At 39.3% G+C, this 15,605-nt stretch overlaps 1 protein-coding gene across 1 annotated transcript in view; it reads left to right on the forward strand.

Moving 5' to 3' along the window:
- Positions 1–15,605, forward strand: part of C1H1orf87 (chromosome 1 C1orf87 homolog) — a 144,503-nt gene that overhangs the window by 57,492 nt on the left and 71,406 nt on the right. Inside the window, exons 1-2 of the mRNA XM_054438574.1 lie at positions 1,946–2,026; positions 3,047–3,180. Of these exons, the coding sequence (XP_054294549.1) occupies positions 3,074–3,180 (107 nt within the window). The 5' untranslated portion in view covers positions 1,946–2,026; positions 3,047–3,073. Of the gene's footprint in view, positions 2,027–3,046; positions 3,181–15,605 lie in introns of the transcript that reaches the window.

Raw genomic sequence — 15,605 nt, forward strand, 5'->3', positions numbered from 1 at the left:
AGAAACCACAAGTTATATATAAGATGAAGAAGCCACTTTCAGCTCTGGAATCCAGTTTGGCTTCTTCCAAAATAAGAGCAAACATTTATATTGTTCGTTATGTGTCAGGCATTGTTCTAAGTTCCTTTCTTATATAACTCGCTTAAACTCCACAAAAAGTCATCCTCATTGTATAGAAGAGGAAACTAAAGCACAAAGATGTTAAGTGATTTGCCCAAGATTACATTGAACTAGCAGGGCAAGGATTTGAACTCAAGGTGTCTGATTCCCAAGTTCAGGTATCATTTGAGATCCAACTTAAAGAATGGATAGGCAGGCTGACACAATGAGAAATGGAAGGGCATTATAGGCAGAGGAAACAAAGTGAACAAAGGCACCGAGGCAGAGATATGAAAGGGAGATTCAGGCCAGTGAGTAGACTGGGAGAAGTAGTGGGAGATCAAGCTAGAGATCTAGCTTGAAGTCAGATAGTGGAAGGTCTTGAAACCACAAACACCTGCTGTGGCTGATGAGATCTTTCAGACATTTGAGTAGAGGAGGGGGCTTGTCAGAGTTGGGCCTTGGGAAGACTGATCTGGAAGCAACGTGAAGGCTAGGAGGGAGGAGTGAGAAGGGAGCTGTCACCGCTTCTTTGCTCCCTTAGCACTTTCTATATCATAGAATGTGGCTGTGTGTCTCACCCACTAGAGAGTGAATCCCTGGAGGTGAGCTGAGTGTGCTGTCCACCTCTGGCTGCATGTGCCAGTGGGTGATACATTTACCTGCAAAGCACAGTACAGCTAGTGGTTAGGAGGCAGGGGTACGGATGCTGGAGCTGCTGCTGCCTATGTTGACGCAAATAACAATACCGTTTGGGAATCAATCTAAAGTGTCTTTGCCTACATCAGCTGAAGTTTCTTTTAGCATAATAACAACTGTCTGGAAATGTAGGATATGCAGATCTATATTCTAATCTTAGCTCTGTACTTGCTTTTGCAGGATTTGGAGTAGTTTATCAATACCCCAACTTATTTCTTTTCTCTTTAAAATAAAGTAAAACTATTTTATTTATAACTATTAACTTGGGAAGTGAGAGTTATCCAGCTTGTCACATAAGGGATCTGGCATAGAGATAGTACTCAACGTTATTATTATCAATCTATGATATTCTGGGTTTTTTTGGTTTTTTTGTTTGTTTGATACGGAGTCTCTCTCTGTTGCCCAGGCTGGAGTGCAGTAGTACGATCTTGGCTCACTGCAAGGTCCACCTCCCAAGTTCAAGCAATTCTCCTGCCTCAGCCTCCAGAGTAGCTGGGATTACAGGCGCGCCACCACCACACCTGGCTAATTTTTTGTATTTTTAGTAGAGACGGGGTTTCATCATGTTAGCCAGGATGGTCTCGATCTCCTGACCTCGTGATCTGCCCACCTTGGCCTAACAAAGTGCTGGGATTACAGGCGTGAACCACTGAGCCCGGCAGATATTCTTATTTAATTTAGTCACCAAATCCCAGTTAGGACAGTGTTATTATTTTGCCCCGTTTTACAGAGGCGGAAACAATCTCAGGGAAAAGAATGGATTTACTCAAGCCATACAGTGGAGACGTCTGGATTTGAACCTACTGTGTTGGAATCTCAACTATGTGCAAACTCACAAAGGGAAATGAAGCCTTCGGAGGAAGGGCGGGACAAGGGTGACCACACAGGTGAGAGAAATGGGCTTCTAGAAGGACGCCCGCATATCTCTGAGGAACAGAGAAGGCACAGATCAAAAACACCTAGGCTCTTCACCCGTCGGCAGCCAGAGCCTGGGTCCATTGCCTAGGCAGTGGAGAAAAACCTGGTCCCCGCCCAGAAACAGCCTTCAGCGTCCTTAGCGACCAGGGCGGAACAGGCACCGCCCGCAACGCGGGCCCTGTGATTGGCCGGATTCCTGGGCTCGGGCCCCAGGCCCCGTCCAGTCCCCGGGTCTGAGAGTGTCAGCTTCCTGGGGAGAAGCACGGACCGCGTACCTCTGAGCTGCCAGGGTGGGGACGCTGCCCTAGCGGTAAGCCCCCCGGCTCTGTTCTCTCCGGGGAATCAGGGCCGACACGCAGCTGCTGGGCAGGGAGGGGATTTGAGGATCACGAATTCCTGATCCGGAAGATTCCAGACAGATGCAAAGAGGTTGCAGGTCCCCGGGATGAGGGGCTGCCCTAGCACTGAAGGTCTTTAGTATTGGACTTTTGGGAAGAACCCTGGCCTAGACATCAGACCCAAGTACTGGAAACAGTCCCGTCCTTCATTCCTCTGTGACCCTTGTCAAATAACACACCCTCTCTGGGCCTTAGTTTTCCAATCTGTGAAGGAGCCTTTGGAGTAGAATGATTTCTAAAGGCCTTTCAGTCTCTGGGTGGTTCTAAAAGGGCGTGTTCAGCTGTGGCCAGATTTACTGAACTTCTGATTTGCCCTTGGCATCACTGTTTAAACACCTTGTGCAGGAGTTCAATTTCAGATTCATTGTATTGTTGTAGAAAGAGATCAGTGATCACAACAAAAGTCTGTCTCTCTTGTGTACAGTCTCCCTTCAGATGCATTATCTCCTTGGATTCACCCTCAAGTCCCTGAGAACAGACCCGGAATTACCCTGATCTCATAAATGGGGAAACTAAACATCAGAACTGAATATGAATTCTTCATATGTCCCACTAATGCCCTTGTTTCCGCTCTGCCCTCACTGGAATTCCATCCTATGTCTTGTAGTACAGGAAGGTAGAGTCACCTAATGACTCAGTAGATCTGCTGTGCAGACCTCTTAGGTGAGATTCCCAAGTCGGCTAATTACTGGTGATGTGATGTGATGTGAGTAAGTCATATAGCTACATTTTGCTTGTTTCCTCAACAGTAAAACAAAAATGATAATAGTAATTAAAAATATCTTTCTCATGCCTTTGTTAGGAGTGTTAAGTGAGGTAATATTGGTGAAACACTTTGTCCTGCTATTATTATTGCTTGTTGTTATTGACAAGGATGATGCAGTTCCCTAATGGAAAATCAAGAGGAACAATTTACTTATTTTCACCCCTAGGGATCTGAAGGGATTTTGAAAGGAATCATGTCTTCAGCCTGGAAGACTCCCCGTGGATCAGATGCAATGCCTGAGATCATGGTGAAAATCATTGGAAGTAAACACTTTCAATACCTCGTGGAGAAGCCAAAGATGTAAGTCCATATTTGAAAAATATCTATGTTGCTTGGATGATAACAAAGTTTTATTGTTTTGTTTTCACCCAGAAATTTAAACTTAAAAAATGCCATCCATGGAAAACGAAGTCATTAAGATGCAACAGTAGAGGTAAAATCGTGTTGATAACTTCCATGTGCACTGTTTTCCTGATATTTTTCATCTTTATAATTCCCCATACTCCTTAATTACTTGGGCTGATTTTCCAAATAGATGGGAAATATGAGCATTGAGACATTTATGAATATTAATGGAGCATTGCTGCCTTTTCTCATCGGGCTTGTAATCTACCACATGTAGTAATTTTGGGGAGAGTGGGGGAGGTTTATTAGTCAATTTGTTGTGAATTAAAGGAGTAGGATTAATACAGAATCATAAATTGTAAGGTTTTCACTTATTCCTGTTTGTATTTGATACTTCTCTAAGCTTGAGCTTCTCAGATCACGGCTAAGAAGTCTTTCTTCTCTTCCAAACCCATCACAGTCACATTTAAGAGATGACAGTCATATATTTCTAATATTCACTAGATGTTTCAGCACAGAAGAGTATGACTAGCTCTTTCTTACAGAGTTTCAGTGGCTCAGAAAAGAAGGGAAGGTACTAGATCTGTCTTTCATATAGTAGACATTCCATAAGTAATAGCTAGTCAAAAATTACTTTTCCTACCTAAGATTATTTCCTTAGCCCTGTCTTCTATTTCAGAAACTCATAGACTGAACAAATATACAAAGATATGGTATCATTGAACATAGGTGCAAGAAGAAATTTTTACTAAACCAGGCTATCATCAGAATCACCGGGAGAGACCTCAAAAATAAAGATTCAGGAACCAGCTCAAGGTCTGCTGAATCAAAATCCCTGAATGTAGGTCACCAAGACTACTGTTATGAAGTACAGGGTTGAGTAAGGCTTTAGAAAGGCACATTAGTTCTACCTCCCCACTATCAGTATTGTAAGGTCTAGAGGGATTCCAAAGTGACTGCTATAATCAGTTAGTAATGTCTGCCACTGCACAGGAACTGAGGTTTCCAACACGTGATTCATACATTTAGGATCCCTACAGAGCTGAGAGGTGTGAAATTGAATCTTAGGTCTGATTCTTTCTTGCCTTTTGACATTGGGAAAATGAATTACATCTTTGGCCTTAGATTCTACATATATGAAGTGGGGATAAAATAACACCTATCTAGTAATAGGGTTATTGTGAGGATTAAATGAGAAAAAGTATGCAAAGCACCTTTCCAGTGTCTATTATAAATAGCATGCTTAGTAAATAATTCTGCTATTATTATAGAAGTCTTTCTATAGATATAAAACATGTAACAAAAAATCAAACCTCTTTCTGTGAAATGCTTGATGTCCCTTTTATATTCTATGCCTAGGACACAGTTTATGTCTGTTTTGTAGATGAGGAAACTAAGACACTGTGATATGGTAAGTGATTATTTTGAGATATGTCAAATCCCTGTCACTGTCAAGAAAAGTAAATAGAATTAGTTTGGACACCTGGCTCAGATCTCCTACCTGGAAGACTATATTATTGCTAATTCCATTCCTTCTTTAGGTTATTTGTTTAGCCTTATTCTCTCCCAAACCCCTTGCTTTTTCCAAGGGTATGGAGCTTAATATGTTTTTAAACAGAAAGCAAGGAGTAATATTTAATTTTTAAAATAGTGAAAAGTTAGCTTTATCTTATAGGAAGGTGCCTTTCCCCATTTTGTTTTCTAAACTTCAGGAACCAAGAAATGAAAAAGTACATTAAGTCAGCTAAATTAATTGTAAAATAAAATATGCAGTTCTATCTCTCCTATTGTAACAATTGGTATTTTTTTAGGTAGTAAGATGGGTATTTTGTTTGTTTGTTGTGTTTCCTATAGACTTCAAGTTACTCTTGCTGGCATGACATAGGATAATTAATGTGCATTGCTAAAATATTCTTGTATGTTTAAAAATAAATAATTCTTAAAGACTTCTTGTTGCTCAGGTAAGGAAAGTGCCGCCACTATCATGTCATTCATGCCGCAGAATCTGTCTTCCCAAAAGTGTTTATACTCATAAACCAGGGCCTCAAAAGGGTGTTTTCTTTGGGTTGAATAAGTTGAATCCATTAATAAAAATCCACTTAAGAAGCATAAGTAAACATCAAAAAATAAAGGCTTCTCCAAAATGAAAATTTGAATTAAAAGAAAATCATGGATCAACAATGGATAGAAAAAACAGAAATCTTCTGTATAACCACATTTAGCTCAGATTTCCTGCAAGACATGTGTTGATGATGGGATAGTATGACAGACTTGAAGGTGGCCTTTTAGATGAAGCCCACTATATTAGCTTGCTAGGGCTGCTGTAATAGTGTACCACAAACTGGGTGGCTTAGAACAACAGAAGTTCATGGTCTCAAGGTCTGGAGGCCAGAGGTCTGAAGTCAAAGTGTCCATAGAGCTGTGATCCCTACAAAGGTGCCAGGGAAGGACCTATGTGTTCTGGGCCTCCCCTTGCTTCTCGCAGTTCCTTGGCTTGTGGCAGCATATCTCCAAGCTTTACATGGCTTTCTCCCTGCATCTGCGTCTGTGTCCAAATTGCCCCTTTTTATAAAGACATCAGTCAATTACATTAGGGGCCCACCCTAATCCAGTATGACCTAATCTCAGCTCATTACAACTGTAATAACCCTATTTCCAAATAAGGTCATATACTGAGGTATGGGGGTTAGAATATCAACACAGGAATCTTGGCAGGGCCACAGTTCAACCCATAACAACCAGCCTCCCGTTTTACAGATGAGGTGAGATAACTAAGGCCTCAGTGGTCTTAAAGCAAACCACTGAAGTTCCAGGTTGGTTATTAAGAACTAAGACTGGAATGGAGCTCTCCTTCCCTGTTTCCTTAAGTTAACCTGTATAATTGCTCACAGATCAAAGAAAAATACTTATATTTAGTATACATATATTTCACAAAAGAGCAAAAGAGATTAATGTGTAGGCTTCAAGGAGTGAAGCAGGTTTCCCCTTATTTGTGCCATCATCATCTTCCTCCTAGGTCACTATAACCGCCTTCCAACATAGTTCCCTGTCTCTAATCTTCACACACTCTACTTGACTCTCTGCAGTTTTGCTCCTGAATGTGTAGTACATAGATCTCCAGTATCAGTCTTAGCTGGGAACTTGTTAGAAACAGAACCTCAGCTCCCTTCCTGATATATTGAGTCAGAATCTTACTTTAAACCTGAATTTTCAGGTGACTCCTCCACACATTCCAGTTTGAGAAGCCCCATTCTCCAGTATGGCGAGCGTGATCCTTCTAAAATAAAAATCTAATGATGTGCTGCCACCACCAGACCCACATTTGCCTGCCCCACCTGGGGGCTCCTGTAACACCCATAAGGAATGCTTACAACTTCCTATGCATTTCTGTCTCCCCAATTTACTGTAAATTATATATGCACAACTATATCCCCAGCACAGAGGATAAAATATTGTACATGGTAAAAGCCTATTAAATAAATTAGAGTAACATGGCTGCCAAGAAAAATAAAAATCTAGAAAGATAATACTTAGTTGCTTTAAATAAATCCAAATCTAAAGGCCCATGCTGTTAAAATAACATCCAGATGTTACTATGCAACCCTGATGAGTAACATGCCATGTGACAGGAGACAAATATTCTCATTTTCAAAAAGGAGATAGGAGCTAGTAATAATATCACCGAGTCAGAGGCTTGTGGACAATCTCTGCCAAAACTGTAGGCCAAAGAATTAAATATATTAGTTGTGAAAATAAAACATGAAAGTGATGATCACCAAGAGTAAGTATGCATTGACTAAAAACAGATTATGCCAAACTGTTCCATTCTCATCATTGACAAGATTACTGCAGCCCAAATGAAGAGAATGATAAAGACAGTATGTGTTGATTTTGGTGAGTCATTGGGCACAACTTTTTCACAAACACATGAAACAAGGCAGAGAACTCTAGACTGGATAGTATTGAGATAGGTGATACACTCCACACAGAACTCAGTGGAGTACTGCACACTTCATTCTGGATGCCACATTTTAGGACGGGCCCTGGCATGCTAAAGGTGGGGGCAGTAGAGGGCATTATGAAATATCCATTGACCAGAACAGAGGCCTCAGAAATAACACCACACATCTACAACCATCCAATCTTCAACAAACCTGACAAAAACAAGCAATGAGGAAAAGATTTCCTATTTAATAGATGGTTCTGGGAAAACTGGCTAGCCATGTGCTGAAAACAGAAACTGGGCCCCTTCCTTATACCTTATACAAAAATTAACTCAAGGTGGATTAAAGACTTAAATGTAAAACATAAAACCAAAAAAACCCTGGAAGAAAACCTAGGCAATACCCTTCAGAACATAGGCATAGGCAAAGACTTCATGACTAAACCACCAAAAGCAATTACAACAAAAGCCAAAATTGACAAATGGGATATAATTAAATTAAAGAACTTCTGCACAGCAAAAGAAACTACCATCAGAGTGAACAGGCAACCTACAGAAAGGGAGAAAATTTTTGCAATCTATCCATCTGACAGAGGGCTAATGTCCAGAATCTACAAGGGACTTAAATAAATTTACCAAAAAAAAAAAATAACCCCATCAAAAAGTGGTCAAAGGATATGAACAGACACTTCTCAAAAGAGAACACTTATGTGGCCAACAAACATGTGAAAAAAAACTCACCATCTCCGGTCATTAGAGGAATGCAAATCAAAACTGCAATGAGATACTATATCACACCAGTTAGAATGGCAATCATTGAAATGTCAGGAAACAACAGATGCTGGTGAAGATGTGGAGAAATAGGAACGCTTTTACACTGTTGGTGGGAGTGTAAATTAGTTCAACCATTGTGGAAGACAGTGTGGTGATTCCTCAAGGATTTAGAACCAGAAATACCATTTGACCCAGCAATCCCATTCCTGGGTATATACCCAAAGGATTATAAATCATTCTACTATAAAGGCACATGCACACGTATGTTTATTGCAGCACTGTTCACAATAGCAAAGACTTGGAACCAACTCAAATGCCAATCAATAGTAGACTGGATAAAGAACATGTGGCACATATACACCATGAAATATTATGCAGCCATTAAAAGGGATGAGTTCATGTCCTTTGCAGGGATGTGGATGAAGCTGGAAACCATCATTCTCAGCAAACTAACACAGGAACAGAAAACCAAACACCACATGTTCTCACTCATAAGTGGGAGGTGAACAGTGAAAACACATGGACACAGGGAGGGGAACATCACACACCGGGGCTTGTCAGTGGGGGCTTGGGGGAAGAGGAGGGTTAGCATTAGGAGAAATACCTAATGTAGGTGACAGGTTGATGGGTGCAGCAAACCACCATGGCACGTGTATACCTATATAACAAACCTGCACATTCTGCACATGTATCCCAGAACTTAAATTTAAAAAAAAAGAACATTTGTGATTCATGGGAGGATGTCAAAATAGCAACATTAACAAGAGTTTGGAATAAGTTGATTCCAACCCTCATGGACGACTTTGAGGGTTCCAAGACTTCAGTGGAGGAATCACCGCAGGTGTGGTGAAAATGATAAGATAACTAGAATTAGATTGGCTTTCTGTGTGGCAAGCCACCAGACCTAGGCAGAACCCCTGGCATTCAGCAACAGTTGCAGGACCACATTTTGTAACACTGACTTTCCTTTGCCCTTATTTTACTTGGGGCACCCAGCTTTTGTGCACACAGGTGGTATGTGTAGAGTCTACACGTGCAGGTTAAGCTTTAGGCCACAAGAACAAGTAAGCAGCTTTTGCCACTACTTTTCAGTGTAAAATGTCCAGGTATAGAACACACATACAGTTGTATTAGAATGTGGGTTGAGACTAATGTATATGAATTACTTATTAGAGTCATTCATTATCCAGTCACAAAATAAATTCTTACAGATCCCTAAAAAAAAAAAAAAAAAAAAGAAGTGAAGCCTGAAGATGTGACTGAATTTCTGCAATCTCATGATAAAACTTGAATAGATGAGGAGTTGCTTCTTATAGATGAGCAAAGAAAGTGGTTTTTTGAGATAGAATCAATTCTCCTGGTGAAGATGCTGTGAACATTGTTGAATTGACAACAAAGGATTTAGAATATTATATAAACTTAGTTGATAAAGCAGTGGCAGTAATTGAGAGGATTGATTCCAATTGTGAAAGAAGTTTCCCTGTGGGTAAAATGCTATCAAACAGCATCATATATTACAGAGAAATCTTTTGTAGAATGATGAGTCAATGGATGCAGCAAACTTTATTGTTGTCTTAAGAAATTGCACAACCACTGCAACCTACAGCAACTACCATCCTCATTAGTCAGCAGGTATCATCGAGGCAAGCCCCTCTACTAGCAAAAAGATGAGGACTTGCTAAAGGCTCACAGATGATTATTAGCATATTTTAACAACAAAGTATTTTTAATTAAGGTATGTGCATTGTTTTTTAGACAATGCTATTGCACACGTAATAGACTACAGTATAGTGTAAACATAACTTTTATGTGCACCATGAAACAAAAAAATGTATGTGAATCACTTTATTGTGATATTGTGTGTGTGTATATATATATTACATATATTATATATAAATATATATTATACATTATAATATACATATTATTATATATTATATACACATTATATATGTATATATAATATACATATACATATATACATATATATACATATATAATATATATATTATATATATTATATATAAAGGGGAGTTTATTAAGTATTAACTCACACAATCACAAAGTCCCATAATAGGCCATCACAAGCTGAAGAGCAAGGAGAGTCAGTCTGAGTCCCAAAACTGAACAACTTGGAGTTCAATGTTGGAGGTCAGGAAGCATCCAGCACAGGAGAAAGATGTAGGCTGGGAGGCTAGGCCAGTCTAGCCCTTTCACGTTTCTCTGCCTGCTTCATATTCTAGCTGCGCTGGCAGCTGATTAGATGGTGCCCACCCAGATTGAGGGTGGGTCTGCCTTTCCCAGCCCACTGACTCAAATGTTAATCTCCCTTGGCAATACCCTCACAGACACACCCAGGATCAACAATTTGCATCCTTCAATCCTATCGAGTTGACACTCAGTACTGGCCATCACACTCATAAAAACTAGAACACCATCCCTCACCAGGAGCACAGTGCTCAGGATCAGGGAACCCATATACCTGCTGCTTTTCTGCCGCTGAGGTCCAGGTTGCACCAAGTGATACCACAGGTACTCGCCTCCATCCTAGTGACTCCACAGACCTACAGAGAAAGTAAATCATGTAAATATCTGATGAAAGAGCATTCTAAGGAGACAGAATAGTCAGAACAAAGCCTCTTGGTATGTTTAAGAAAGAGCAGGAAAGCCATTTTTTGTGGAGCATGGTGGGGAATGGGGAGAGGAGCAGGAAATAAGGTCAGAGAAGCCAGTAGGGCCATAGTAGGAACTTTGGATTTTGTTCCATGTAGAATGGGAAACCATTGGAAAATTGAGAGCAATGCTGCTCACATTGTATTTATGTTTTCTAAAGGCTGCTTCTGTCTGTTAAGTGGTGAGTAACTTGGGAGTGACACAAATAAAAAGAGAGAAAACATTTAGAGAGTTATTATGATAATCCAGGCAGGAGATGGAAGCACTGAACAATTATAGTCCATACATAAAGTATGGATAAATTTTGTGACTGAAAAATTCAAGTATCCCATTTATTATTTTTTAGAAACAACTGATCAATAAGCCTTATCTTTGTTTATTACTTTTCTCACTATACAATCTACACAATAGCTGAATATCTATGAACTCAATCTCTCATTAAAACTGAACAATAATATCACAGAAGATACTTATCTTCATTTTTACAAGTTCAAAATAATAAAGTAGTATGCTAAAATCATACTTCTATTAAGCCCTTTCCACTGCATTAAACTGCTTCTGTATTAATATCCTGGAATAATTTTTGTTTGTTTTTGTTTGTTTCTCTGTTTGTTTTAGGCACTGTGAGAAGTATAAAGAAGCATAATATACTGTTGTTCTGGTCATAAGTCTGTAAATAAGAATACAGGGCATTATGAGAGCAAATGTTAAATAGATGTTTTAGAAAACTTATAAGTGTCCATTGATCCCAAATATTGAGACTATGAGGTAACAGTTATCTTTGCCATTTGAATTCTATATAGTTTAAAAAATATAATACAAAGCCAAAGTCAAAAACAAAATACTGTTTACAACATAAGTGACAGAAAAATAATTAACTCCTAAACACAAAAAGAGCTTTTCCAAATCAATGGGAAAAAGATGAACAGCCTCATTTCAATAACTGGCAATAGACCTAGACAGGAAATAGAAGAAATAAAAAGGAACAACACATATGTGGGGGTATATTCAACCTGCAGGATAATAAAAGAAATGTAAACAGTAATGAGACATTATTTTTTACAAATCAAATTAGGAATGTTTTATAATGGAGATACCCAGTGCTGGCAGGTGTTTAGAGAAAATACTTATATGATACTGTGTTTTTTAAAGTATACTTATTGAAAACCTTAAAAGTATATATACTTTGGCATAAGAGCTGTATCTATGAATCAGTTCTGTGGAAATGATTATGGATGGGTATAATGATTTGGTTTCGAAGATTTACACAAAAATGTGCGTTGTGTCTGGGTCCCAATAGGAAACAGATTATACACTCAAACCAGGATGGCTTTAGTTAAAAAGGACTAATTACAAAGATGTATGCTGAGATTAAGAGAACTGCAAGGTATGGTGCAGGAATCATGGGCTAGCAGCTGCAAGGTTGGTAGGAGCACTAGGTCTGAAGAGAGGAGAGGAGGGGAATATTACCGAAACTAAATAAAGGAAGCATTCTGCAGCTCGGGCCATCTTGAGAAAAGTAGTGACCTTTGGTCAAGAGACACAGGTAGCCTGAGTCAACCTTGCAGGGAGGGAGCCTCCTCCTGCCAGGGCTACCCATTGGCCCAAACCACCTAGAATCATAAGACATAGGCACGGCTTTTCTTAGAGACAGGATCTGTGTCCATCACCCAGGCTGGAATACAATGGAGGGATCGTAGCTCATTGCAGCCTGGAACTCCTGGGCTCAAGCAATACTCCTGCCTCAGCTTCCCAAGTAGCTGGAACTACAGGTGTGCACCACAACGCCCAGCTAATTTTTTTTTTTTTTTTTTTTTTTTTTTTTTGGTAGAGATGGGGTCTGGCCATGTTGTCCAGGCTGGTCTGGAGCTCCTGGCTTCAAGTGATCTTCTTACCTAGGCCTCCCAAAGTATGAGACTGTAAGTGTGAGCCACTATGCCTGGCCTCATGGGCACCATTGATAGAGTAACTCCACAGAGGTCAATTTTCTGGGGTTGAGAAGGATGATGAGGATATAGGTGCAAAAGAAACATCTCCAGCAGAGCAGCAACATTGAAATTAACAAAAATTTTGAAACCAAATTAATGTTCAACAATATAGGACAAATTAAATAAGCTATTTTATATCTATATAATGAAATACCATTAGACATTTAAAATGTTGGTGTAGAGATAGAAGTATTGGCCTGTAAAGGTATCTGTGTTATTTTGTCAACTGGAAATTTTTTAAGAGATTAGAAAGGTTGATTACAATCAATCTTTGTTTTAAAAACAAAATAAAACTTCTTGTGTGTGTATATGGAAGCTTTGTATAAAGAGATAAAATGATATTTGGCCACCTTTAGTTTTGCCAGCTAAGATTTTGAGATAACAAATTTATATTGATAGAGTATTTTTTAAATCATCATCTTTTTATATGTTCCTGATTTAGTTCAACCTGATTAAACAAAATAACATAGCAATAATGATTACTCCTCATTCCCATAGACCATGTGGATGCATCCAGACGTGATGCAGAGAGAGAACTGTTTATGCTGCATCCTCTCAGAGTATGGATAGAAGACCTGGCTCAGAAACTGTGCCCTACAGCACAGAGATCATTGGTGAAGAGGCCAGGCAGTTGCACAGTCATTTTGCTTAGACTTGCAAAAGCGAAACAGGAGAGAATGCAAGTGCAAAAGACATTACATTCCAAGCCATTAAAGATTGGTTCCCAGATTTACATTTTAGCCGATAAACATTGGCTCCAGACTGGCAAAGCTGCACTGTCTGTAAAGCTTTTGGGTGTAATCCACCTGAGGACATCGTGATGCAACAATTGTTTGGGTTGTTTTTTTTTTAATCACAATTAAGGGATGTGATTGCTTTATCAGAACAGATTTTTAATACTAACTAATCTTTGTTTTTTAAAGGGGGGGTGATTTCTAAAGTTTGTATTTACTGTGATTGGTAAATAACAAGGTGGCCAGATAGATTGCATTAATTATCTCTCTTTTTATCTATTTAAATAGATTTTCTTGAGTTCCTATCTACTACAAAACCTTTACTTTTTGAACTTTAGTTTTGTCTGTCAATAAAGGAAGTTTTGGGATTCCAGAGAAAGAAGCATCCCTTTGTATCTGAGTGATGAGGAGTGTGTATAAAGGAGCTAGCACTTTAAGTTATGACTAACATAAAATTACTATTTGTCGAGGGCTGGTGGAGGAACACCAGGCTTGGTGCTCAATATTTCATACATTTTATCTTGATAAGGATTATTTTTTCTCATATCATAGCTGAGAACCTGAAAATCAGATATTCCCAAAGTCACACAACATGAAAGAATTTATGTGTGGTGGCTGACACACATAAGCATTTAGATAGAACATATTAGCTAAAATAATTGCATTGATAAAGAAATTATTCAAGTATACGTTCAGGAGTTGAATGAACGTATTTTTATGATCTTTTCAAAGACTAAATTTCTATGATTATAGTACATGGTATGGCTCCATGACATTAAAAAAAAAGAAAAAGAAACAAAAAACCTTCATACTTCGACACAGTAACATTAGCTACATTAGCACAGGCTTCACATTTCAGCTTCCCTGTGGAGTTTGGTGAGCTTTTTCAGCTGTACTCCCCTCCCATTTCCGATTTTATTTTTTATTGTCTTTTTAAAAAGAGAAAAGTCTGGTTGTCTTGATTATCTCTTATTACTTACAAATAAGAACATGCTTTCATTTACTGAAATTAGATCCCCATTCACTGTGTTGGCACACTCTAGGCTGTCTTCTCCAGAGGGTTTAGGGCCTGTTAGATGGTGCACAGTTGGAAATTGGTGGCATTGAGTCGCTGCCAAGGCTGGCAGACCTTTAAGATGGCATCTGGTGACCTTTTGCTGAGCCCCCTGGGTCCTTCATTTGAGATTTTATGTTCTCGGCAGGGGTGTAATCCAAATCAAATGTGAGATCTGGTGAGCTGGAGTTACATGGGAGGTGGGGCCAGTGGGGGATCCCTACCTTGCTTTGGGCAGAGGATGCTACTAGACGCCTTTGCAATGTTTCTTTCTAACCCTGAGACTCTGTGCTCTAATGGAGGGCGACTCTAATGGGCTGGTTTGCAGAAAGAGCCCGGTGAGAGAGGGAATGATTGGACAGTTTTCTCCTCATTTATTTATCATCCAGCAACACAGTAATCCTCTCTAATTGCTCTCATTCCTGGATGACACTAAACTCTTCACGGCACCCCCAGAGCAGCAGCTGAGGTCAGAAGTATATATGCGGAAGCTAGCTGTGTCTTGCTTCCAAGATAGTATTGATGGCGTTTTTTCCCCCCTTCTTTTGAAATGGCAAATGTCTATTTTCAGTAATGTAGGTAGATGGTACACAGGCCTAGGAGAAAGAACTGTGAGTTTGTGAACAACATAACAACCATTGCATGTTGGCAAATTGTGCTAACCACAGACACATGCCGTTTCTCAGCTAGAGAGTCATTTTCTTGATAATTTTCAAAGTGCTATGTATTTTTTTTTAAATACAGCTTTTACTTGAAACAGACTTAACAGGTTATTTTTGGTTTTACATCTACAGGGACTGTTTTAAAAGACAAGCAGACACATTTTACATTTCTCAAGCAATTCTGTCCTGACACTGCCCACAAAAGGATTTCGAAGGTGATTAAAGCAAAGATAATCCATTGTCCCTGCCTTTATCCGAAAGAGTTAACTCCCTGCCAAATGACCATTTTTGCCTTCAAATCCTGCATTTCCTACTTTGGTTACCTGCTCCTGTACTTTCAGCTCCTCACATAATCCCAAACTTCCATGGACCTTCCTCTGACTCTGCTGCCAATAGGACCTGAGTCTGTGCAATGAAGTAGACAGGTTTAAATCCTGGCTCCTCTACTGAAAAGCCGTGTAAATAGAATTAGGCCAATCACATCCACTTTCTTGGCCTTAATTTCTTCATTCTAAAATAATAATCATAGGAACACCTGACTATATGGTTGAT

Source organism: Pongo pygmaeus, chromosome 1 (assembly GCF_028885625.2).
Source record: "Pongo pygmaeus isolate AG05252 chromosome 1, NHGRI_mPonPyg2-v2.0_pri, whole genome shotgun sequence".
Taxonomy (NCBI): Eukaryota; Metazoa; Chordata; class Mammalia; order Primates; family Hominidae; genus Pongo; species Pongo pygmaeus.